General features: G+C 45.8%; 1 protein-coding gene across 9 annotated transcripts in view; it reads right to left on the reverse strand.

The window, feature by feature from the left end:
- Positions 1-24467, reverse strand: part of LDB1 (LIM domain binding 1) — a 363831-nt gene that overhangs the window by 15269 nt on the left and 324095 nt on the right. For all 9 annotated transcript variants that reach the window (XM_069239589.1, XM_069239587.1, XM_069239591.1 and 6 more), the window contains 2 exons: positions 20723-20806; positions 15923-16046 (listed from right to left, as the gene is read on the reverse strand). In XM_069239589.1, coding sequence (XP_069095690.1) covers positions 15923-16046; positions 20723-20806 — 208 coding nt within the window. The remainder of the gene's footprint in view (positions 1-15922; positions 16047-20722; positions 20807-24467) is intronic.

A 24467-nucleotide genomic window follows, 5' to 3' on the forward strand; every position in this document is an offset into this window, starting at 1 on the left:
TTCTGTTTCCAGAAGGTCTGAATGTTGTTTTGATAAATTCTGTGCTCTTGGTGGTATGTTTGGAGGGATTTGTAGAAATTCTATACAATAACCATGTTGGATAATTGCTAAGACCCAAGTGTCTGTAGTTATTTCCGCCCATGCTTGGTAATATTGACCTATTCTTCCCCCCCACTGGTGTTGTGTGGAGGGGATGAGTGACATGTGAGTCACTGTTTGGTTGTAGGGGTTCTGGGGCTTTGAAATTTTCCCCTATTCCTAGGGAATTGGCCTCTGTATTGGCCCCGAAAGCCTCCCCTTTGGTACTGTCCCTGGTAGCTGGACGGTGTTGTCTGTGAGGTGCTGGCTTGTGTGGCCTGACCCGAAACCCCCCTCTAAAGGTTGTTTTGCGAAAGGTGCTGTAAGTGCCTCTGCTCTGCGGGGAGTAGAGTGCGCCCATGGCTTTAGCAGTGTCAGTGTCCTTTTTCAGTTTTTCAATTGCCGTGTCCACCTCTGGTCCGAACAGTTGTTTCTCATTGAATGGCATATTGAGCACTGCCTGCTGTATCTCTGGTTTAAAACCAGACGTTCGTAGCCATGCGTGCCTTCTTATAGTCACAGATGTGTTAATTGTTCTCGCAGCTGTGTCCGCTGCGTCCATAGAGGAGCGTATCTGATTATTAGATATGTTCTGTCCTTCCTCAACCACCTGTTTCGCCCTCTGTTGTAGTTCCTTGGGTAGATGCTCAATGAGGTGGGCTCTGTCGTAGCGCGCAAGTAGTGATTGAGAGTTAGCGATGCGCCACTGGTTTGCAGCTTGTACTGCGACTCTCTTTCCGGCTGCATCGAACTTGCGACTCTCTTTATCTGGGGGTGGTGCATCCCCAGATGTGTGGGAGTTGGCTCTTTTGCGAGCTGCTCCTACTACGACGGAATCTGGTGGCAGCTGTGTGGTGATGAAAACAGGGTCTGTGGGAGGTGCTTTGTATTTCTTTTCCACCCTTGCTGTTATTGCCCTACTTTTGACCGGCTCCTTGAAGATTTCCTTTGCGTGCCGAAGCATTCCTGGGAGCATAGGCAGGCTTTGGTAGGAGCTGTGGGTGGAGGAGAGGGTGTTGAATAAGAAGTCATCCTCGACTGGTTCTGAGTGGAGGTTGACGTTGTGGAACTCTGCAGCTCTAGCCACCACTTGAGAATATGCTGTGCTGTCTTCTGGTGGTGAGGGCTTTGTGGGATACGCCTCTGGACTGTTGTCCGACACTGGGGCGTCGTATAAGTCCCAAGCGTCTTGGTCCTGGTCACCTTGGCTCGCGGTGGTGTGAGCCGGGGAATGTGATGGAGTTTGTGCTGGTGAAACGTTAGGTACAGGTGGAGGAGAGGGTGGCGGAGTTACCTTTTTCACCACTTTTGCTTGTGGTGCTTGGTCTGTTTGAAACTCCAGTCTCCTTTTTCTCCTAATAGGTGAAGGGTGCTTATTTTCCCTGTTCCTTCCTGTATGAAAATACGTTTCTGCGTATGGTCCACTTCGGTGGATTGCAACTCTTCCTCAAATCTATGCTTTCGCATCTGAGAGGACAGTGATTGCTCCTCTGAATAGGAACCGGTAACTGGGTCGGTTGCAGCTTGTTTTGGCACCGAAACCCTGTCTGTACTCTTTTTCGGCTCCGAGATGACTTTTTTCTTTTTTGGAGTCGAAACCTCTCGGCGTCGATCTTCCTCGGTGCCACTGTCTCGGCGTCGAGCTGTTTCGGCACCGGTATGTCGGCGTCGATCCTTTTCAGCAGCACTCTCTCGGTCCCGAGGAGGCTGCGTGCCGGTGTCTCGACCGGAGTCGGACGATCTCGGCACTGTTTCGGCCTTTTTCGGTGCCGATGGTCGGTCACCGAATTTATGGGTCGAGCCATGGCCTGGTGGCGGTGGCGTCCCCTGGGCCTTGTCACTTTTCTTGTGTGTTTTCGACGTCTTACTCACAGTTCTTTGATCGTCGAATTCCTCGGAGTCCGATTCGTGGATCGAGAAGGTTCCCTCTTCCTCTTGTTCCTCGAACTCTCGGTGTGCTGTCGGCGTGGACGCCATCTGAAGTCTTCTGGCTCGACGGTCACGGAGTGTCTTTCGGGACCGGAACGCACGACAGGCCTCGCAAGTCTCTTCACTGTGCTCAGCCGACAGGCACAGGTTACAGACCAAATGTTGGTCTGAATACGGGTATTTGTTGTGGCATTTGGGACAGAAACGAAACGGGGTCCGTTCCATCTGCGTTGTCTTACACGCGGTCGGGCCGACCAGGCCCCGACGGGGGATCGAAAGCTACCCCGAAGGGCACCGGAGCTCTTCAAACTTCGATGCGGTGTCGATTCTATCTAAGCCGATCCCGAACGCAACAATACCGACGTAATCTTCCGATAGTTAGCTAACTTTCCGGTCCAAAACTCGGAGCGACAGGAACACGTCCGAACCCGATGGCGGAAAGAAAACAATCGAAGATGGAGTCGACGCCCATGCGCAATGGAGACAAAAGGAGGAGTCACTCGGTCCCGTGACTCGAAAGACTTCTTCGAAGAAAAACAACTTGTAACACTCCGACCCAACACCAGATGGCGGGCTATGCACAACATGTGTATCTACAGCGACAGATGCCATCGAACTAATACTTTGTACCAACACTTGGAAAGGATCCCAGTTTTTAGAAAGGCAATAGTGAACAAAGCGTTTCCACTCTGCTGCATAACATGCGCTATGGTTGGTCTGCATGCGTCTATAAGAATGTCCATACAATCTTGAGGTAGCTGTAAATACCTAAATTCTAGGACTCCAGGAGCCAAACTGCAAGATTCAAGTCCTTGGGATTTGGGTGTCTGATCTGACCTTGGTTCTGAGTGAGAAGGTGTAGGAGGCTGGACTGGCTTGTAGTGAGTACCAAGGGGTACTTACACCTTGCACCAGGCCCAGGTATCCCTTATTAGTGTAGAGGGGTGTCTAGCAGCTTAGGCTGATAGAAAAGGTAGCTTAGCAGAGCAGCTTAGGCTGAACTAGGAGACGAGTGAAGCTCCTACAGTACCACTAGTGTCATATGCACAATATCATAAGAAAACACAATACACAGATATACTAAAAATAAAGGTACTTTATTTTTATGACAATATGCCAAAGTATCTCAGTGAGTACCTTCAGTATGAGGATAGCAAATATACACAAGATATATGTACACAATACCAAAATATGCAGTAATAGCAATAGAAAACAGTGCAAACAATGTACAGTCACAATAGAATGCAATGGGGGCACATAGGGATAGGGGCAACACAAACCATATACTCTAGAAGTGGAATGCGAACCACGAATGGACCCCAAACCTATGTGACCTTGTAGAGGGTCGCTGGGACTGTAAGAAAACAGTGAGGGTTAGAAAAATAGCCCACTCCAAGACCCTGAAAAGTGGGTGCAAAGTGCACCTAAGTTCCCCAAAGAGCACAGAAGTCGTGATAGGGGAATTCTGCAGGAAAGACCAACACCAGCAATGCAACAACGATGGATTTCCAGACGAGAGTACCTGTGGAACAAGGGGACAGAGTCCAAAAGTCACGATCAAGTCGGGAGTGGGCAGATGCCCAGGAAAGGCCAGCTGTGGATGCAAAGAAGCTGCCACCGGATGGTAGAAGCTGAGGATTCTGCACGAATGACAAGGGCTAGAAACTTCCCCTTTGGAAGATGAATGTCCCACGTCGTGAAGAAGTGTTTTCCCGCAGAAAGACCGCAAACAAGCCTTGCTAGCTGCAAAGCTCGCGGTTAGGGTTTTTGGATGCTGCTGTGGCCCAGGAGGGACCAGGATGTCACCAATTGCGTGAGGGGACAGAGGGGGCATCCAGCAAGACAAGGAGCCCTCTCAGAAGCAGGCAGCACCCGCAGAAGAGCCGGAACAGGCACTACGAAGTGGAGTGAAATGGTGCTCACCCGAAGTTGCACAAGAGAGTCCCACGCCGCCGGAGGACAACTCAGGAGGTCGTGCAATGCAGGTTAGAGTGCCGTGGACCCAGGCTTGGCTGTGCACAAAGGAAATCTTCGTGGAGTGCACAGGAGCCGGAGTAGCTGCAAAACACGCGATTCCCAGCAATGCAGTCTGGGGTGGGGAGGCAAGGACTTACCTCCACCAAACTTGGACTGAAGAGTCACTGGACTGTGGGAGTCACTAGGACAGAGTTGCTGGGTTCAAGGGACCTCGCTTGTCATGCTTAGAGGAGACCCAGAGGACCGGTGATGCAGTTCTTTGGTGCCTGCGGTTGCAGGGGGAAGATGTCGTCGACCCACGGGAGATTTCTTCAGAGCTTCTAGTGCAGAGAGGAGGCAGACTACCTCCACAGCATGCACCACCAGGAAAACAGTTGAGAAGGTGGCTGGATCAGCGTTACAGTGTCGCAGTAGTCGTCATTGCTACTTTGTTGCAGTTTTACAGGCTTCCAGCGCGGTCAGCAGTCGATTCCTTGGCAGAAGGTGAAGAGAGAGATGCAGAGGAACTCTGATGAGCTCTTGCATTCGTTATCTAAGGAATTCCCCAAAGCAGAGATCCTAAATAGCCAGAAAAGAGGGTTTGGCTACTTAGGAAGGAGGATAGGCTAGCAACACAGGTAAGAGCCTATCAGAAGGAGTCTCTGACATCACCTGCTGGCCCCTCAGAGCAGTCCAGTGTGCCAGCAGCACCTCTGTTTCCAAGAAGGCAGAGGTCTGGAGCACACTGGAGGAGCTCTGGGCACCTCCCTGGGGAGGTGCAGGTCAGGGGAGTGGTCACTCCCCTTTCCTTTGTCCAGTTTCGCGCCAGAGCAGGGCTGAGGGGTCCCTGAACCGGTGTAGACTGGCTTATGCAGAAATGGGCACCATGTGTGCCCATGAAAGCATTTCCAGAGGCTGGGGGAGGCTACTCCACCCCTGCCTTAACACCTTTTTCCAAAGGGAGAGGGTGTAACACCCTCTCTCTGAGGAAGTCCTTTGTTCTGCCTTCCTGGGCCAAGCCTGGCTGGACCCCAGGAGGGCAGAAACCTGTCTAAGGGGTTGGCAGCAGCAGCAGCTGCAGCTGCAGTGAAACCCCGAGAAAGGCAGTTTGGCAGTACCCGGGTCTGTGCTAGAGACCCGGGGAATCATGGGATTGTCTCCCCAATACCAGGATGGCATTGGTGGGGCAATTCCATGATCTTAGACATGTTACATGGCCATATTCGGAGTTACCATTGTGAAGCTACACATAGGTAGGGACCTATATGTAGTGCACGCGTGTAATGGTGTCCCCGCACTCACAAAGTCTGGGGAATTGGCCCTGAACAATGTGGGGGCACCTTGGCTAGTGCCAGGGTGCCCACACACTAAGTAACTTAGCACCCAACCTTTACCAGGTAAAGGTTAGACATGTAGGTGACTTATAAGTTACTTAAGTGCAGTGGTAAATGGCTGTGAAATAACGTGGACGTTATTTCACTCAGGCTGCAGTGGCAGGCCTGTGTAAGAATTGTCAGAGCTCCCTATGGGTGGCAAAAGAAATGCTGCAGCCCATAGGGATCTCCTGGAACCCCAATACCCTGGGTACCTCAGTACCATATACTAGGGAATTATAAGGGTGTTCCAGTATGCCAATGTAAATTGGTAAAATTGGTCACTAGCCTGTTCGTGACAATTTGGAAAGAAATGAGAGTGCATAACCACTGAGGTTCTGATTAGCAGAGCCTCAGTGAGACAGTTAGTCATAACACAGGTAACACATACAGGGCACACTTATGAGCATTGGGGCCCTGGCTGGCAGGGTCCCAGTGACACATACAACTAAAACAACATATATACAGTGAAATATGGGGGTAACATGCCAGGCAAGATGGTACTTTCCTACAGAAGGTCCAGATCGAGGGGAAGTTTCTCGCAAGGCGCTACAGACAGGTCCAGTAGAGTGGTGAACCACAGTTGTCTTGCCCATGTGAGTGCCACTAGGATTGGTGTGAGAGAAGTTTACCTGAGCTTCTGAACCACATATGGAAGGAGAGGGAGAGTTGGAAAAGTGTAGGCAGATATTCCTGACCAGTTTATCCACAAAGCACTGCCCTTGGATTGAGGGTGTGGGAACCTGGAGGCAAAGTTTGGGCATTTTGCATTTTCCTTTGTTGCGAACAGATCTATGTCTGGAAAATCCCACTTTTGGAAGCAGGGTTGGAGGATTCTGGGGTGGAGTTCCCACTCGTAGACTTGTTGCCGCATCCTGCTGAGAAGGTCGACAAAATTGTTGTGTGACCCTGGGAGGTGTTCCACTAACAGGTAAATGTTGTGGCGAGTAGCCCAGTGCCATACTGTCTGTGCAAGATGAGAATTATAGGGAGCGTGTCCCTACCCCATCTTTTCTGAAGATAAAACATGGTTGTCTTGTTGTCTGTGTGGAAGAGAACTACTTTGTTGATGAGATGTGTCACAAACGCCTTGAGGGCTAGATAGGTTGTTTTTGTTCCACCATTGCAGAGAACGAAAGGTGCGGTCGTCTACCAACACTAGATCCGCTAAATGGCCAAGTGCTTGAGACCACTGGCATGAAAAAAACATTCCTGCAACGGGCGCATGTGAAGACGTGAATGTGGCACTATTGCAATGCAAGAAGCCATCATTCCCAGAAGTCTAATGATTGCTTTCACTGTGACATGTTGAGTGGGTTGAAAGTGAAGAAGCCATGTTTGAAATTTCGGTATTCTTGCTGTATTTGGGTAAGCTATGCATAGCTGTGTAATGATTATGGCCCTAAGGTAAGGCTGTAGCTGAAGCGGCGTAAGATGCAACTTTTGAAAATTGATTGTGAATCCTAATTGGTGAAGCAAGTCTATTGTGGCTTGAATGTGGCTGATACATTGTTTGAGACAGTTGGCTTTGATGAGCCAGTCGTCTAGGTATGGGTACACATGAATTTTCTGTCTGCGCAGGTGAGCTGCTACATTTAGTAAACACTCTTGGTGCCCTGGTGACTCCTAATGGAAGCACCTTGAACTGGTATTACTGTCCTTCTATTACAGTCGCCCTATTGTAGCAAAGGGAGCACATCTTGGGAGTGTGACCATATGAAAATGTTCTGATATAATGTAATGATTTAAAGGTCTGATATCTAGGATGGGTCTTAGAAAGCCAACTTTCTTGGATATGAGAAAGTAAAGGTAATACACTCTGGTTCCTTGAAGTTGGATAGGAACTGGTTCTATTGCTCCTTTTGCTAGTAAAGACTGTATTTCTTGTTTGAGGAGAGTGGTGTGATCCTGTGAAAGTTTGTGACAACGAGGTGGGATGTTTGGAGGTGTGTAGCTGAGTGCCAGACGCTAACTATGTTGGATAACATCCAGTGGTTTGCCGTTTGAGCCATTTGAGCTTGCCTGGGGCATCAGTGAGTTAACTCTTATCAGAAGGTGGAGCATCTGGAGCAGCCTGGGAATTAACTCTCTTCCTAGCATTTGACACAACTAGAGAGTCTGCTGGAACCTGACCCTTGATATACATAGGGTCTGAGGGAGAAGTCTTGTATTTTTTCTCCACTCTTGGGGTAATAATATGGGCTCTAGCTGGGTCTTGATCTATATTGTCAGCGTGTCTTAACATGCCTTTGGGCATGGCGAGGTATTGTGTGGACTTGTGTGAGGCAGTTAGTGTCTCAAATAAAAAAACTCCCTCAATAGAATCCTTATGGAGAGGTGTGTGGTGGAATGTAGCCGCCCTCCTTACTAGTTCTTGAAAAGAAGTGGTGTCATCAGGGTGGCGTGGGTAAGCCTCTATATCTGTATTAGTGTATGTGTCTACATCCTACTGAGACCAAGGATCTATGTGCGCATGAAAGACCGCTGTGTAATACCCCATGTCTTGATTATCTTGGAAGGAATGAGGTGAGCCTTCCAGAGAAACATCTAAAGGGTCATCCTGTGAATTCTGTGGAGAAGGAGTTTGCAGTGGTGGTGGAGTGATTGGTGGAGATGAAGGCAGAGGTGGTTGAACCTCTTTCAAATCCTTGTCCATTCTCCTGTGTTTAACTGGAGGCATTGGTAATTCTGAGGCCTCCCCCAAAGTGAGCTGTCGCTTGGAGGGAGTGGAAACAGCAGTTTTAACCAGAACTCTTCCTAGTGTGGCGGATATTAATAGCTGTGACTGCTTAATTTGGAGCGGTTGCTTAATTTTTTGAAGAATTGGCTCTGTGTTTTCAGGTCCGAAAGTTTGGGTTTCAGCATTTTAAGTGCCAAAACGCTTTTAATTTTCAGTGCTAATTTGCGGAAGCCGAGGCAGGCGCTCTTTTCGATGCCAAAACAGTGGGCGCCAAGTGGATGAGGAATGTTTCAGCACCGGAGCCTATGGTGTACGGCTCTGGATGGAAGCGGTTGTCTTCGATTTAGGTTTCGGTGTAGAGCCGGAGGGTGGGGCATCTGAAAAAGTCTTTCAATACCCGTCAGGGCCAAAATGCGGTGGAGGCTCAATCACCTTTGCTTCCGAAATGGTGAGTTTTTTGGGCAGAGCAAGGGGATGTTTACTCAATGTTTGTTGACCTGGATGGATTTCCTGCATTTCAAGAGCCATTTCAGCCTCTGAATCAGAGTCCTGAATGGGAACTGCCTCCTCTTTGGCAGCGGAAGCCTCCTAGATGTCCTCCTCCTGTTCTGTGTCCAACATGGTGTCTTGGATGCCGAAGATGTAGAGCATTACCTCAACTCAGTGACAGGTTCTACTGTTTTGCAGAGTCTTTTTTGATCAGAACGACTGGCAAGCTTCACAGGCTTATTCCCTATGTTCCAGTAATAAGAAGAGGTTACAGACCTAATGTTCATTGGTCTGAGGGAATTTGGAGCGACACTTCGGACAGAAAGGCGTTCATTCCATCAGGCTTTCATTCTCTGAGGGGTAGGATAGATAAAATGGCTGCCTAAAGGGCCTCAGATAGAAGAGTTCGATACAACAAACATTTCTTCGATCCCGAAACACAAAGGGATAAATAGAAACACAATTGATGATACCGACGGGGTTGGAGAGGTTTTCCCAAATTGAAGAGACGCAATACAGTCTCGAACCGGACCTCCGAGAGAACACAACCGTACAGCAGAAGAAAACAATCTGAAGATGTAGTTAAGGGCCATGCGCATTGCCAGCAAAAGTAATAGTCACTCTACCTCGTGACGCGAAAGACTTTGTGAACAAAAACAACTTGCAACCTTCCTCTTTGAAACACTAGATGGCGGAAGTATACAGAACATATGTATCTACAGCCACACATGTAATCCAACATAAAACTGAACTACAGTCGCAGCAGAATCACCGGAAGTTCATAAAGTAAGGGTAAATCTGAAGACAATTTAGAGGGCCACAATAGCTGGTCACGTTGTAATATCAGAATGCAATATGCCTGGTGGTTTTAATTCCGGTATTCTTGCTACAATCTTCTGACCTTTTAACAGGAGATGCACTGGGCACATTTTAAAGTCAATATTTCAAGAACAAACACTTTGGAAATGTTGCAATGTAACAATTCATAATTAAAATAAGATTACATTTTTATCTTTCATACATTTTGATCCTTTGAGTAATGGCAAAATCAAACTTACTAGCAGTGCAAGCAAGCAGGGGATGAAGCATGGCAGTCATTTCGAAGTGGAGTATTCTACACCATCCATGAAATATATATAACAAAAGGGAGAAGGGGCATAGCCGCTATTAAAAGAAACAAAGTGGCCACAAAGTATTCATCAATGCCTTCCCACACAAAGTGTAGTGGGCTCCGATTGATTGGGGAGAAGAAAAGAGATGCTGGACCATACAGGATGTATACAGGGGGCACTGTGGGATGCCACCTGGATTTCTACAGGTGACTAAACAGTTGAGTAAATGAGTAGTCAGACTAATTAGGTTCTGCAGGCACGACAATATGCAGAAGGTCACCTTCTGTGCATCCTTTCCCTGGCCATAGAAAAAGAGGGATTAGATAAGATTTCTTCTGGAACATATGACAATATACGGAAAATGTCACTTACCCAGTGTACATCGGTTCGTGGCATGTTCCGCTGCAGATTCACATGCTATGCATAGTCCTGTCATCTAGTGTTGGGCTCTGAGTGTTACAAGTTGTTTTTCTTCAAAGAAGCGTTTTTTGGTCACAGGATTCCTCTTCTGCTCCATTGAGCATGGGCATCGACTCCATGTTAGATTGTTTTCCCGCAGAGGGTAAGGTAGGAGTGATAGAGTATAAAGCAAAGAGATGTCCATGCAAATGTAATAAAGATATATATACATAAGTACAAATTAATGTTTTAACTTAAACGGCTACAGGCTCCCGGGGAGGCGGGCGGGTGCATGTGAATCTGTAGCGGAACATGCCACGAACAGATGTACACTGGGTAAGTGACATTTTCCGTTCGATGGCATGTGTAGCTGCAGATACACATGCTATGCATAGATTTCAAAGCAGTTTTACCTCCCATAAGCCGTGGTCAACCTGTAAGAGTTGAAGTTGTTTGAAATAGTGTTCTTAGACTGTCCTACTGTGGCCTGTTGTGTTGCTAACACATCTACACAGTAATGCTTGGTAAATGTATGGGGTGTTGATCAAGTGGCTGCTTTACAGATTTCTGTCACTGGTATATTTCCTAAAAAAAAAAAAGCAATTGTTGCCCCTTTTATCCTGGTGTAATGTGCTTTTGGTGTTACTAATAGGTAACATGTTTGGATTCATTTTACTATCCATCTAGCTAGTCCTTGCTTTGCGATAGGGTTACCAGTAAGTGGTTTATGAAATGCCACAAATAACTGTTTCAGTTTTTGTTTGGTTTTCCTAAATGATTTAGTTCTATCAATGTAATACATTATAGCTCTTTTAATGTCCAATGTATGTAGCGCTCTTTCTGCTACAGTCTGGCTGTGGGAAGAAGACTGGGAGCTCCACTGTGATTGATATGAAACGGTGTTATCACCTTTGGTAGAAATTATGGGTTTGTTCGAAGTACCAGTTTGTGTACTTGTATGAACAGTTTTTGAATAGTGAAAGCTTGGATTTCACTAACTCTTCTTAATGAGGTAATTGCAAATAGGAATGCAACTTTGCATGTTAGGTATTGAGTCTGACATGAATGCATAGGTTCAAATGGTGGACCCATGAGTCGCATGAGTACAATATTTAGATTCCACGGAGACACTGGGGATGTTCTTGGTAGATGATGCGTTTTAGTCCTTCCATAAAAGCTTTGATAACAGGCACCCTAAATAGAGAGGTGTGTTGTATATTTAGCAAATACGCTGAAATAGCAGTGAGATGTATTTTGATGGACGCAAAGGCTAAATTTGCTTTTTGCAGATGAAGCAAGTAACCTACAATGTCTTGTATTGACGCTGAAAGAGGGGCAATCTGCTCAGATTGACAGTAAAACACAAACCTTTTCCATTTGTTCGCATAAGACTGCCTGGTAGTGGGTTTTCTTGCTTGTTTAATTACTTCCATACATTCTGTTGGAAGATGAAGATATCCAAACTCAGACTTCAGGAGCCAAATCACTAGATTGATATTTTGGGATCTGGATGCCTGATCAGTTGCTTGTTTTGCGTTAACAGATCTGGTCTGTTGGGGAGTTTGATGTGTGGTACCACTGACAGATCTAACAGTGTTGTGTACCAGGGTTGACGTGCCCACGTTGGTGCTAAAAGTATGAGTTTGAGTTTATTTTGACGCAGTTTGATGCCTAGAAATGGAATGAGCGGGAGAGGGGGTAAAGCGTAAGCAAATATCCTTGACCAGTTGATCCATAGAGCATTGCCCTTGGATAAGAGGGTGTGGGAACCTGGATGCGAAGTTTGGGCATTTTGCGTTTTCACTGGTGGGGAATAGGTCTATGTCTGGTCTTCCCCAGTGATGAAAGTATGTCTGAAGCACTTGTGGATGAATTTCCCACTTGTTGGTTTGTTGACCTCGGCTGAGAACATCTGCCAATTGGTTGTGTATCCCTGGGATGTACTGTGCTACCAGGTGGATATTGTTGTGTATTGCCTAATTCCAAATCTTTTGTGCTAGAAGGGACAGTTGCGATGAGTGGGTCCCTTCTTGTGTGTTTAGGTAATACATTGTAGTCATGTTGTCTGTCTTGATAAGAATGTGTTTGTGAATGAGAAGAGGCTGAAAGGCTCTCAGTGCTAGGAATACGGCTAGCAATTTTAGGTGATTTATGTGAAGTTGTTTGTGTTTGGTGTCCCATTGTAATTGAATGTTGTGATTGTTGAGGTGTGCTCCCCACCTAATCATTGATGCATCTGTTGTGAGTATGGTCTGAGGCACAGGGTCTTGTATGGCCGCCCTTAGTTTAGATTTGTGGAATTCCACCACTGAAGTGATATGCATGTTTGGCGGTCTATCAACACTAGATCTTGAAGTTGACCGTGTGCCGGTGACCATTGTTTTGCAAGGCACTGTTGTAAAGGCTGCATGTTTAATCTTGCATTTAGGACAATGGCAATGCATGATGCCATCATGCCCAACAATTTCATTACAAATGTGACTGTGTACTGTTGGTTTGAGTGAATTTGTGCTAATACATTGTGGAATGCTTGCACTTTTTGTGGACTTGGGCTTGCAAGTGCTGTTTGCGTATTTAGTGTGGCTCCTAAATACTGTTGAATTTGCGAAGATTGCAGGTGGGATTTTTGGTAGTTCATAGAGAACCCTAGAGTGTGTAGGCTTTGTATTACATAATTTGTATGGTTTTGACACTGTGTATGATTGTTGGATTTTATTAGCCAATCGTCCAGATATGGAAAGACATGAATGCGTTGCCTTCTTAGGTAGGTTGCAACTACCGCCAGGCATTTTGTAAATACTCTGGGAGCTGTTGTTATCCCGAAGGGTAACACTTTGAACTGGGAATGTTTTCCCTGTATTACAAACCTGAGATATTTTCTGTGCACTGGATGGATGGATGGGTATGTGAAAATACGCATCCTTGAGGTCTAATGTTGCCATGAAATCTTGCTGTTGTAGCAACGGGACTACATCTTGTAGTGTTACCATGTGAAAGTGTTCTGATAGGATGAAAAGATTGAGAGTTCTGAGATCTAATATTGGTCTCAAGGTTCCATCTTTTTGGGGAATAAGGAAGTACAGGGAGTAAACCCCTGTTCCTATTTGATTTTGAGGTACAAGTTCTATGGCTTGTTTGAGTAATAGTGATTGTACTTCTTCTTGCAACATGGAGATGTGTTGGGAGGAGAGTTTGTGTGGTTTTGGAGGTATGTCTGGGGGAATTTGTGCCAATATTATGCAATAACCGCTCCAGATAAAAGACAATACCCAGTTGTCTGTTGTAATGGGTATCCAATTGTTGTGGAACGTCTGCAGTCTTCCTCCCACAGGTGAGGTGTGATTTGGGAAGAGATGGAGAGTGTCACTGTTTTAGCTGTGAGGCTTGTTTTGTTGGCTGATATTTTCCCCTACCTCTGGGGAATTGGCCTTTATAATTTCCTCTAAACGCATCTCGTTGGTATTGAGGCTGGTAAGATGATTTGGATTGTGAGGTGGATGCCTCAGGTGTTTGCGCTCTAAAACCACCCCTGTTTGATGTGTTCGAAATGAACCTCTGTATTGCGTGATATACAGAGCACCCATGGCTTTAGCGGTGTCCGAGTCATTTTTCATCTTTTCAATGGCCGTATCAACTTCAGGGCCAAAAAGCTGTCTTTCATTGAATGGCATATTACGAACAGCCTGCTGAATGTCAGGCTTAAACCCTGACGACCAAAGCCATGCGTGTCTCCGAATAGTAACAGCAGTACTGATTGTCCTAGCTGCTGTATATGCTGAATCTAGGGCTGATCTAATTTGATTGTTAGTAATAGCCTGCCCTTCCTCGACTATTTGCTGTGCCCTTTTTTGTTGGTCTTTGGGGAGATGCTGGATTATCTTTCATCTCGTCCCAGTGGGCCCTATCATACCTATCCAATAGCGCTTGGGAGTTGGCTATCCTCCATTGATTGGCTGCTAGTGATGCTATTCTTTTGCCAGCAGCATCGAATTTCCTGCTTTCCTTGTCCGGTGGTGGTGCATCACTGATGACTGAGGGTTGGCCCTTTTCCTAGCTGCACTTACAACTACAGAATTTGTTGAGTTGTTGAGTAATGAATGTTGGGTCAGAGGGAAGTGGTTTATATTTTTTCTCCACTCTGGGGGGGATGACCTTGGCTTTGACTGGCTCTTGAAATATTTGTTGTGCATGCTTTAACATGCATGGAAGCATGGGAAGGGACTGGTAGGAAGAGTGTGTGGAGGATAATGTATTAAAAAGAAAATCATCCTCAAAGGACTTGGTGTGCATGGCGACTGTGGTATGAGGCCACCCTAGCCAGAACTCGAGTGTATCCAGTGCTATCCTCCGGTGGTGATGGTTTGGAAGGATAGCAGTCTGGGTTGTTATCCGGAATGGGATCTGGATCATAGAGATCCCACGGATCCACATTGTCCTGTTGTGAATTTACAGAATGTACAGGAGACTGTGCAGGTGTAGGAGTAGTAGGTGGAGAAACACGCAGGTGAGGAGAATGAGGAGGAGACTGAGGAGGTGAAAATTGTGGAGGTGGAGAGCTTTGCTTAGGTCTTGGCACTTTAGCCGGTGGCTGATCAGTGTCCAATTGTTCTTGAAAGGCCAGCTTCCTCTTAGTCTTCAGAGGTGGTGCAGTTATGATCTTGCCAGTGTCTTTATGAATGTGAATTCTGGCCTGCCATCAATGTCCTCCATCTGTGTGAGTTCCTCCGAAAATTTTTGGCGTTCTTTAAGTTGTTTCGAAAGTCCATGCTCCTCTGTGTAACTGGGTCTTTTCGGCACCGAAGCTGGTTTTCTCGGGATCGAAAGGCCGGGAGTGGATTTTGGCCTCGGCTCCGAAAGCGATTTTTGAGGCTTCGACTTGAAGGGTCAGTGTTTGCCTATTTCTGAGCCAGTGTTTCGGCTCGAGTCCGAAGGCTTCGGTGGCGTGGCCTTTCTCGGTGCCAAAGTTGTTGCTTGGTCACCAGAGGTCTTTTTGCGGGTCGAGCCATGGCCTTCTGGCAATGGCGTTCCCGAGGCCTTATGTTTGGGCTTGGATTGGACAGGGGCAGGCGTACTCACATGCTGACCTGCCGTGACCGGTCTGTACTCCTCGTACACCTGCTCGGAATCGGACCCTGGGACGATGACTGCGGTGGTCATGATCTCCTCTACTTCTACGTCGAGACCTTCGGTGCTTTTCAACGCCATTTCCAACCTTCGTGCTCTTCTGTCTCGTAGAGTCTTCTTCGAACGGAAGGATCTGCAGGCCTCACAAGTATCCTCTCGATGGTCTGAAGAGAGACAGAGATTACAGAGGAGATGTTGGTCTGTATATGGAAACTTGGCGTGGCACTGAGGACAGAAGCGAAATGGGGTCCGTCCCCTGAGGCTTCCACGCGGCGGGCCCGACAAGGCCCGAGTTGGGCGCGGATGCCCCGAAGGGTGAGTAAAGAAGTTGGATCCGACGGTACTGAAGTGTTGATGATACGCGATCGAAACAATACCGATGAATTAGAGAGTTTTTAGAACTTTTCCGACTCGAACTACTGGAGCGAAAATAAACACGTCCGAACCCGATGGCGGAAAGAAAACAATCTAACATGGAGTCGATGCACATGCGCAATGGAGCTGAAGAGGAGGAGTCACTCGATCCCGTGACTCGAAAACACTTCTTCGAAGAAAAACAACTTGTAACACTCCAAGCCCCAAAATAGATGGCAGGACTATGCATAGCATGTGTATCTGCAGCTACACATGCATATATATAGATATATATATATAGCCATTGTCCATTCTACCAAAATGATATGTGCATTCCTCACATTAACCTTAGAGCCACAAACGGCAAAACATTAATTGGTTAAAAAAAAAATGAATAAATGCTTTTGTATTTTGGATATGTTCCCCACCTGGCGGTGCCACCATCCGCTGCCACTTCTGGAATAAGCATGTTTTCAGGCAGTCACGTGGGCTTAAACTATAAGTCTTGTGCCGGGACATGAGTTCCTGCATGGGTTCTAGGATTACACAGAGCTGAAAAACAAAAACAAGGATGAGAAAGAGAAAGAGGATGAGAAAGAGAAAGAGGGAATGGGATGAGTAAGATTGAATAAAAAGATTGAAGGCCCAAGTGTTGTAAACTCAGTCCAGCCCCCTATCACAACCATTGAAAACCAGACTGCTCACATCCATTTAGGCAACCTAGAGTGTAATGACCACTAAAAGTCAATGATACAACTGGAAAGGTTTCATAAATTGTGCATATGTGTATCAACATATACTTGAAGACAATTAAAAAATATATCTATTTGCCATAAAATCTCAAAACAGCTAGTGACATGACTAGAGCAGAGATCACCTAATTATTACTAGAGGTAAAAACTCACCATGTGCAGCCATGTTCTACTGCACAGCCAAGCACGTAACTTAGGAATCTGAAATTAAGATTTATTTCCACTCCACATTTAAAGTTAGTCAGCTGTAGTTTAATTGACTCAGTTCTATACCCTTCCATTTGAGTGGCCAGGTTCGTCAGGTACAAATTTCAGGTTGGAAATGGTGTTGTTGAACTTATTGCCAGCTATCTTCATTCTGATCATGTCCCCACCATTGCCTGTTGACCAAGCTCTCTAAGGCACGTGATCTGCATCGTCCATTGTGCCAAATAGGGCCAGCCTGTTCCTTATTTCTGTAAATAGTGCATAGATTGTTACCTTTCTTCCTGTCAAGCTATCATTTCAAGACAAATTGCCTTGCCCTATTTTTGTTTCTTATATGAGATAAACACAAAATTTGGTTTCTACTACCAAAGCTTTAATTCTCTGCTTCTTGCCTCCTTTAGTTTTGCATAGCCACACACACTCTATTGTGTGGGTGAGGAGATCTAAGTCAAGCCAATTAATCCACCTTTGCAGATCCTGCGATATGTATTTAAGAGCGACACACATGTGGAAGTTGATGTGGTGTTCCCTGAAATTGGGCAAGGGCGAACAAATAAACTTTGAACAAGAACAGTGGTAGTGTGATCCCTTGGATTGTAAAGAGAAAGATCTGATGATCACAGGATCTGGGAGAGGAAGAAAACGCAAGATGAAAAACAGTGGGTGTAGGAAGTTGGCTCTGTATGCACTATTTCAAAGTAAGGAATAGTATGCACAGAGTCCAAGGGTTCCCCTTAGAGGTAAGATAGTGGCAAAAAGAGATAATACTAATGCTCTATTTTGTGGTAGTGTGGTCGAGCAGTAGGCTTATCCAAGGAGTAGTGTTAAGCATTTGTTGTACATACACACAGGCAATAAATGAGGAACACACACTCAGAGACAAATCCAGCCAATAGGTTTTGTTATAGACAAATATATTTTCTTAGTTTATTTTAAGAACCACAGGTTCAAATTCTACATGTAATATCTCATTTGAAAGGTATTGCAGGTAAGTACTTTAGGAACTTTGAATCATTACATTAGCATGTATACTTTTCACATAAAACACAATAAGCTGTTTTAAAAGTGGACAATGCAATTTTCACAGTTCCTGGGGGAGGTAAGTTTTTGTTAGTTTTGTCAGGTAAGTAAATCACTTACAAGTCTCAGGTTTGGGTCCAAGGTAGCCCACCGTTGGGGGTTCAGAGCAACCCCAAAGTTATCACACCAGCAGCTCAGGGCCGGTCAGGTGCAAAGGTCAAAGAGGTGCCCAAAACACATAGGCTTCAATGGAGAGAAGGGGGTGCCCCGGTTCCAGTCTGCCAGCAGGTAAGTACCCGCGTCTTCGGAGGGCAGACCAGGGGGGTTTTGTAGGGCACCGGGGGACACACAAAGTAGCACAGAAGTTACACCCTCAGCAGCGCGGGGGCGGCCGGGTGCAGTGTGCAAACACGCGTCGGGTTTCCTTCAGGTTTCAATGGGAGACCAAGGGGTCTCTTCAGCGGTGCAGGCAGGCAAGGGGGGGGGGCTCCTCGGGGTAGCCACCACCTGGGCAAGGGAGAGGGCCTCCTGGGGGTCACTCCTGCACAGAAGTTCCGTTTCTTTAGGGGCTGGGGGCTGCGGGTGCAGGGTCTTTCCCAGCCGTCGGGAAATGGAGTTCAGACAGTCGCGGTCAGGGGGAGCCTGGGGATTCCCTCTGCAAGCGTTGCTGTGGGTGCTCAGGGGGGACAACTTTGGTTACTCACAGTCGTAGAGTCGCCGGAGGGTCCTCCCTGAGTTGGTTGTTCTCCACCAGTCGAGTCGGGGTCGACGGGTGCAGCGTTGCAAGTCTCACGCTTCTTGCGGGGAGTTGCAGGGGTCTTTAAATCTGCTCCTTGTAACAAAGTTGCAGTTCTTTTGGAGCAGTGCCGCTGTCCTCGGGAGTTTCTTGTCTTTTTCGAAGTAGGGCAGTCCTCAGAGGATTCAGAGGTCGCTGGTCCCTTGGAAAGCGTCGCTGGAGCAGGTTTCTTTGGAAGGCAGGAGACAGGCCGGTAAGTCTGGGGCCAAGGCAGTTGGTGTCTTCTGTTCTTCCTCTGCAGGGGTTTTTCAGCTCAGCAGTCCTTCTTCTTGTTAGTTGCAGGAATCTGTTTTCCTAGGTTCAGGGAAGCCCTTAAATACTAAATTTAAGGGCGTGTTTAGGTCTGGGGGGTTAGTAGCCAATGGCTACTAGCCCTGAGGGTGAGTACACCCTCTTTGTGCCTCCTCCCAAGGGGAGGGGGTCACATCCCTAATCCTATTGGGGGAATCCTCCATCTGCAAGATGGAGGATTTCTAAAAGTTAGAGTCACTTCAGCTCAGGACACCTTAGGGGCTGTCCTGACTGGCCAGTGACTCCTCCTTGTTGTTTTCTTTGTTTCCTCCAGCCTTGCCGCCAAAAGTGGGGGCCGTGGCCGGAGGGGGCGGGCAACTCCACTAGCTGGAGTGTCCTGCTGTGCTGTGACAAAGGGGTGAGCCTTTGAGGCTCACCGCCAGGTGTTACAGCTCCTGCCTGGGGGAGGTGTTAGCATCTCCACCCAGTGCAGGCTTTGTTACTGGCCTCAGAGTGACAAAGGCACTCTCCCCATGGGGCCAGCAACATGTCTTTAGTGTGGCAGGCTGCTGGAACCAGTCAGCCTACACAGATAGTCGGTTAAGTTTCAGGGGGCACCTCTAAGGTGCCCTCTGTGGTGTATTTTACAATAAAATGTACACTGGCATCAGTGTGCATTTATTGTGCTGAGAAGTTTGATACCAAACTTCCCAGTTTTCAGTGTAGCCATTATGGTGCTGTGGAGTTCGTGTAAAACAGACGCCCAGACCATATACTCTTATGGCTACCCTGCACTTACAATGTCTAAGGTTTTGCTTAGACACTGTAGGGGCACAGTGCTCATGCACTGGTGCCCTCACCTATGGTATAGTGCACCCTGCCTTAGGGCTGTAAGGCCTGCTAGAGGGGTGTCTTACCTATACTGCATAGGCAGTGAGAGGCTGGCATGGCACCCTGAGGGGAGTGCCATGTCGACTTATTCATTTTGTTCTCACTAGCACACACAAGCTGGTAAGCAGTGTGTCTGTGCTGAGTGAGGGGTCTCCAGGGTGGCATAAGACATGCTGCAGCCCTTAGAGACCTTCCCTGGCATCAGGGCCCTTGGTACCAGGGGTACCACTTACAAGGGACTTATCTGGATGCCAGGGTGTGCCAATTGGGGAATCAAAAGTACAGGTTAGGGAAAGAACACTGGTGCTGGGGCCTGGTTAGCAGGCCTCAGCACACTTTCAATTCAAAACATAGCATCAGCAAAGGCAAAAAGTCAGGGGGTAACCATGCAAAGGAGGCATATTTCCTTACAGTGGGGTTAGCCCAACTTATGCCCCTATGTGCCCATCTGAAAAATGAATTTCTGTGAATCATACACATGACGCACCTAATTGATACCACTGAGCAAAGGTCTTTGAGTAGTTATGCAGCGCTGTTTTCTTTTTAAAAATAAAAGAAAAGAAAAATAGGGCACAATTTTCCCATTAATTGATGGAAAACTGTCAGATTAAGGCAGAGATGTGATCTTGCAGTTGAATTACCACTTTATAAGCAAGGGACCAGACCTTTCATACTGGACCAAAACGGGAAATGCTAGAAATAGGACATTTTTTGTTTGGGTTGCCAGAGTTACCAGTCAAAACTGGGAACTCTTTGAAACCATTTAAACACATGATTACATGCAACAAAAGGTCACTCATCTGGACATTTACATGAATGCTGCTAGACATTTACACTCCTTCAGGATAGTCTGCAATACTGAAACTGTTAGACCTGATGCCATCATATATTGAGCATAAAGAAAGTCAAACAACTGGGGTACTACACTGGATTAATTTACATTATTATAAATCACGTTTAATTAACTGAAGTTTCTCTCCGGCTAATAAGCACAATTTTTTCACTCAATATCACAAAGTTAATTACTATAATCAACCTAGATATAAAGTGTATTTCAACCAAGTACCTGCACCAAGTTTGCCAGATAAGCGTTTACTGGCATGACCCCTACGTTGCAGACCAAGATTTAACTGGAGTGTCATCTTGCTTGGAATCTTCATTAAATGATGCAATAACATACCTTCACTATGCTGCTTCTTCAATACCCACAGGCAATTCAAAAAGGTCAGCATGACTCGCTAACTGAGATTTCCAGACAACTGATTAAGGTGTATGCTCATGGGCCCATCAGACGTTATATTTAATGTGGTACCCCACTGTGGACCACTTACCCGGAGGTAGTTGAGCGTGGAGTTTGAAAGTCCACATCTTGTGATGTTCTTCGACAACTGATCCAACATCTGGGGATCCTGGGACTGCAATTGACAAGGAACACAACTTGAGTATGTATGTAAAATATGGGCTAAAAGATTCAGTGACAGTCCCATTCTATCCTTTTTTTTTTTTTTTTTTTAAGCCTTATGTCATAGTGACCAAATGTATTGAACATGAAACAGTAAAAAACACATTTGAACAGGATCAAGCTGTATATAGTTGTATTTATATTAATCAAGCACATAAAAGGCAAACATCGGGGTCTAAGAGAGTACAATCAGTCATAAAGAAATTTAATTTCAATAGAGAAATAACTCAAACAGATTATCGCACCACAGAACAAAAGTCATTAGGTGTATACTTACACACACACACACCCCTTTGTGAAGATCAGAACAACCTCTTTCACGAGAAGCAGGTCACAATATTCAGAGAAGGCAATACAACCAGATATACTCAACAATCAGAGTAAGGTAAAACCAGGAGGATTTCAGATCAGACTTCATAAACGACGGGTACCATCACAGCACTGAATCGCAAACAACCAAATCCAGAACAATCAAGATCCCCCGGACTAGCCTGCAAACACTTGGAATATAAAACAACAAAGCACATGACAGGACCCTACGTTAATCTTGTACAAACCAGTTGAAAATCCCGCACAAGATTGCCACGGAAGTACAACCTATTCGGCAACAAGATGAACTACCGAGATATGTGCCCCTCCCTGCATTTTAACAACCACCCACTTTCAAAACACTTAAGGTAAGAAGCAAATTATACGCTCACATAATGAAGAAAGAAAGAAACGAACTGTGCCATCCTTAAGCAAGTGGGGTCTGACCAGCCGGAACATTCACAGTTCAGATAAAAATCAAACCACCATACATGGGAAAGAACAAAATGGAGTGGCCTTCACCTGTGCCTCAAGCAATGTGTTCTAATTAACCATATGCATAAAATGTTCCCGGAGACGATTATATTTTTAGTAATAAGTCAATGAAAAACTAGATAATCGCAGCATCGTGGGAGAGCATTTTTGCGAACCAACGACATCTTTCAATATCTAAAGGTTGTAATACTTAAAAAGAACTTCATATCCGAAGAGGAAAGGGCAGCTTGCCAACATAAATGTATGCAAGATCCATAACAATGAGATTTGGCCTTAATAGGTACTGCAGCTTTAGGACAAACTCTACTGACAAACGTTTACTCATCCCCTTAAAAAGCAGAAGATGCGAAAACCCTGACTCAAAGCCCCACACATCTCTGAGGCTCTTGTCTGACATTTTAGTGTTGTCACCAGACCCTCGAGTTTACAAGTGCATTGATCCGACATATAACTAGGTCACCCAAGCCCATCCCACCTTCCAGAAGCACCAACCATAAAACGCAACTGTGCCCAGCTCCTCTGCAGGCTGGCATATGTACATCTTGACAGCATGTATGCAAATGTGCCGAGTGGAATATGCTATATATTAGTATTGTTGAGTGCTGGGAGGATCCAAGGTTCATGAGGCACAAAGCCTTGGCTGAGTAATAATGGCACTAGCTTCTCTCAAAAATGGTACTGCATAGCAAATTACTCAACAAGGATCTACAATTATGGGTAATTAAATGCTGTTTTGTCAAGTTACAAACAAAATTGGACCAGAACTAGGACACAAAGGATTAAATCCCAGCATACAAAAAACACACAGACCATACTAAACCTCAAGACTATTTGCAGGGTTGTTTTTTCTCTTTTCTCTGAAAGCCATTTTAACATGGAATGTAAGATACTCAAATAAATTATATTGTTATGGTAATCCCAGGAAACTTAAAATGTACACAACAGTAATAAATGTGTGTTTAATTGTAAACCTGCTGTAGATAACGTGGTACTCGGTCACTTTTTTTTAAAAAATCTGGAATATATATGTTACCCTGTACGCATCTGTTCATGGCACATAGCGCTGTAAATTCACATGCTCTGCATACTCCTGCCCTCAAGTGTGTGCAAGCTGTTTTTCTTCGAAGAAATCTCGAGGCAAGTGACTCCTCCTCTTGGTGATATTGGGTATGGGCATCAACTTCATTATTAGATTGTTTTCCCACTGTCGGGTGAGTAAGTGATAGTAAAGAGATGTCCATGCAAATGAGCATATAATAAAGAACTGCACCAGCCACAAGTGTCCGAGGAGGAGGGCGGGCGCATGCAAATTTACGGCACTACATGCCACAAACATATGCTTACAGGGTAAGTTACATAATTCATTCAATATTGTGTGGCTGTAGATGCACATGCTCTGCTTAGACTATAAAGCAATGCCCTCCAGAAAGCAGTGGCTAACCTGTGGGTATTGCAGTTATTTGAAAAAGGGTACGAAGCACTGCCTGGCCAACATTTTCTTGTTGGTATGCTAATACATCCACACAGTAATGTTTGGTGAAATTGTGTGGAGTTGACCATGTTGCTGGCCAAAGTTCTTTTAGCTTTGGCCAAACATGTCTGAATGCATTAATTATCCATCTAGAAATGCCTGATTTAGATATAGGCATCCCTGTGTGAGGGGGTGAAAAGGCCACAAAGAGTTGCTTGTTTTTTACCAAGTTCTGTCAATATAGTACATTAAAGCTCTTTTTACATCTAGTGTATGAAGGGCCATTTCTGCAACTGAATCAGGTTGCAGAAAGAAAACCAGTTATTAAACTGACTGGTTTAGGTAGGAAGCAGAAACTACCTTTGGAAGGCATGTTAGGATATTTTGAAGGGCTAACCTGTCTCTGTGTTGTTTAAGAAAGGTTCTTCCAAGGTTAATGCCTAGAGCTCACTGACACGCGTAAGTGAGGTGATGGCTACTAAAAAAACAACCTTCCAAGACAGGAATTGGAGAGAGGGCAGTTATGCAACGTTTCGAAAGGTGGACCCATAAGTCTGGTGAGCACAATGCTGAGATTCCATGCAGGTGTAGGGGGAAACCTAGGTGGAATTACTTTGAGGCCTTCCATGAATCCCTTAACTGGTATCTTGAACAATGATAAATGCTGTCTGTTTTGCAAGTAGGCAGCAACTGCAGCCAAATTCAGGCATATTGAAGTGTATGCTAGGCCATAGGACTGTAAATGAAGTAGATAGGAGACAAAGAACATTTGCACCAAACGGGTCAATGTGTTTACTGTGGCAGTAAAAAACAAATATTATCCACTTAGCAGCATAACACGCTCTGGTTGTGGATTTACAGGCTTCTTTGATAATGGTCATATATTCTGATGTAAGAATAAGGTAACGAAGCTAGGACCTCAGGAGCCAAATTGCAAGGTTGAGTTCCTTTGGATTTGGGTTCCTGACTTGCCCAAGGGGAGCTATCAGAATGAGGGTAAGAAACGTTTGCCTCAGCTTCCGAAACACAAATGGAAGAGGGGTAGGTGGAAAAGTGTAGGAAAATATCCCTGATCAGTTCATCCATATAGAATTGCCCTTGGGTAGTGGGTGTGGGATCCTGAAAGCAAAGTCTGGTCATTTTGCATTGTCTGCAGTTGCAAACAGGTCTATCTGTGTAAACTCCCAACTGTGAAAGTATGTGAGGAGGGCTCAGGAGTGGATTTCCCACTCGTGGACTTGTTGCCATTGCTGCATCCTGCTGAGAAGTCATTGTCCATCCCTGGTCGGTGTTCTGCTGGCAGATGAATGTTGTGACGTATTGCACAACGACAAATGCT

The sequence above is a fragment of the Pleurodeles waltl genome, chromosome 6 (genome assembly GCF_031143425.1).
Source record: "Pleurodeles waltl isolate 20211129_DDA chromosome 6, aPleWal1.hap1.20221129, whole genome shotgun sequence".
Lineage (NCBI taxonomy): Eukaryota > Metazoa > Chordata > Amphibia > Caudata > Salamandridae > Pleurodeles > Pleurodeles waltl.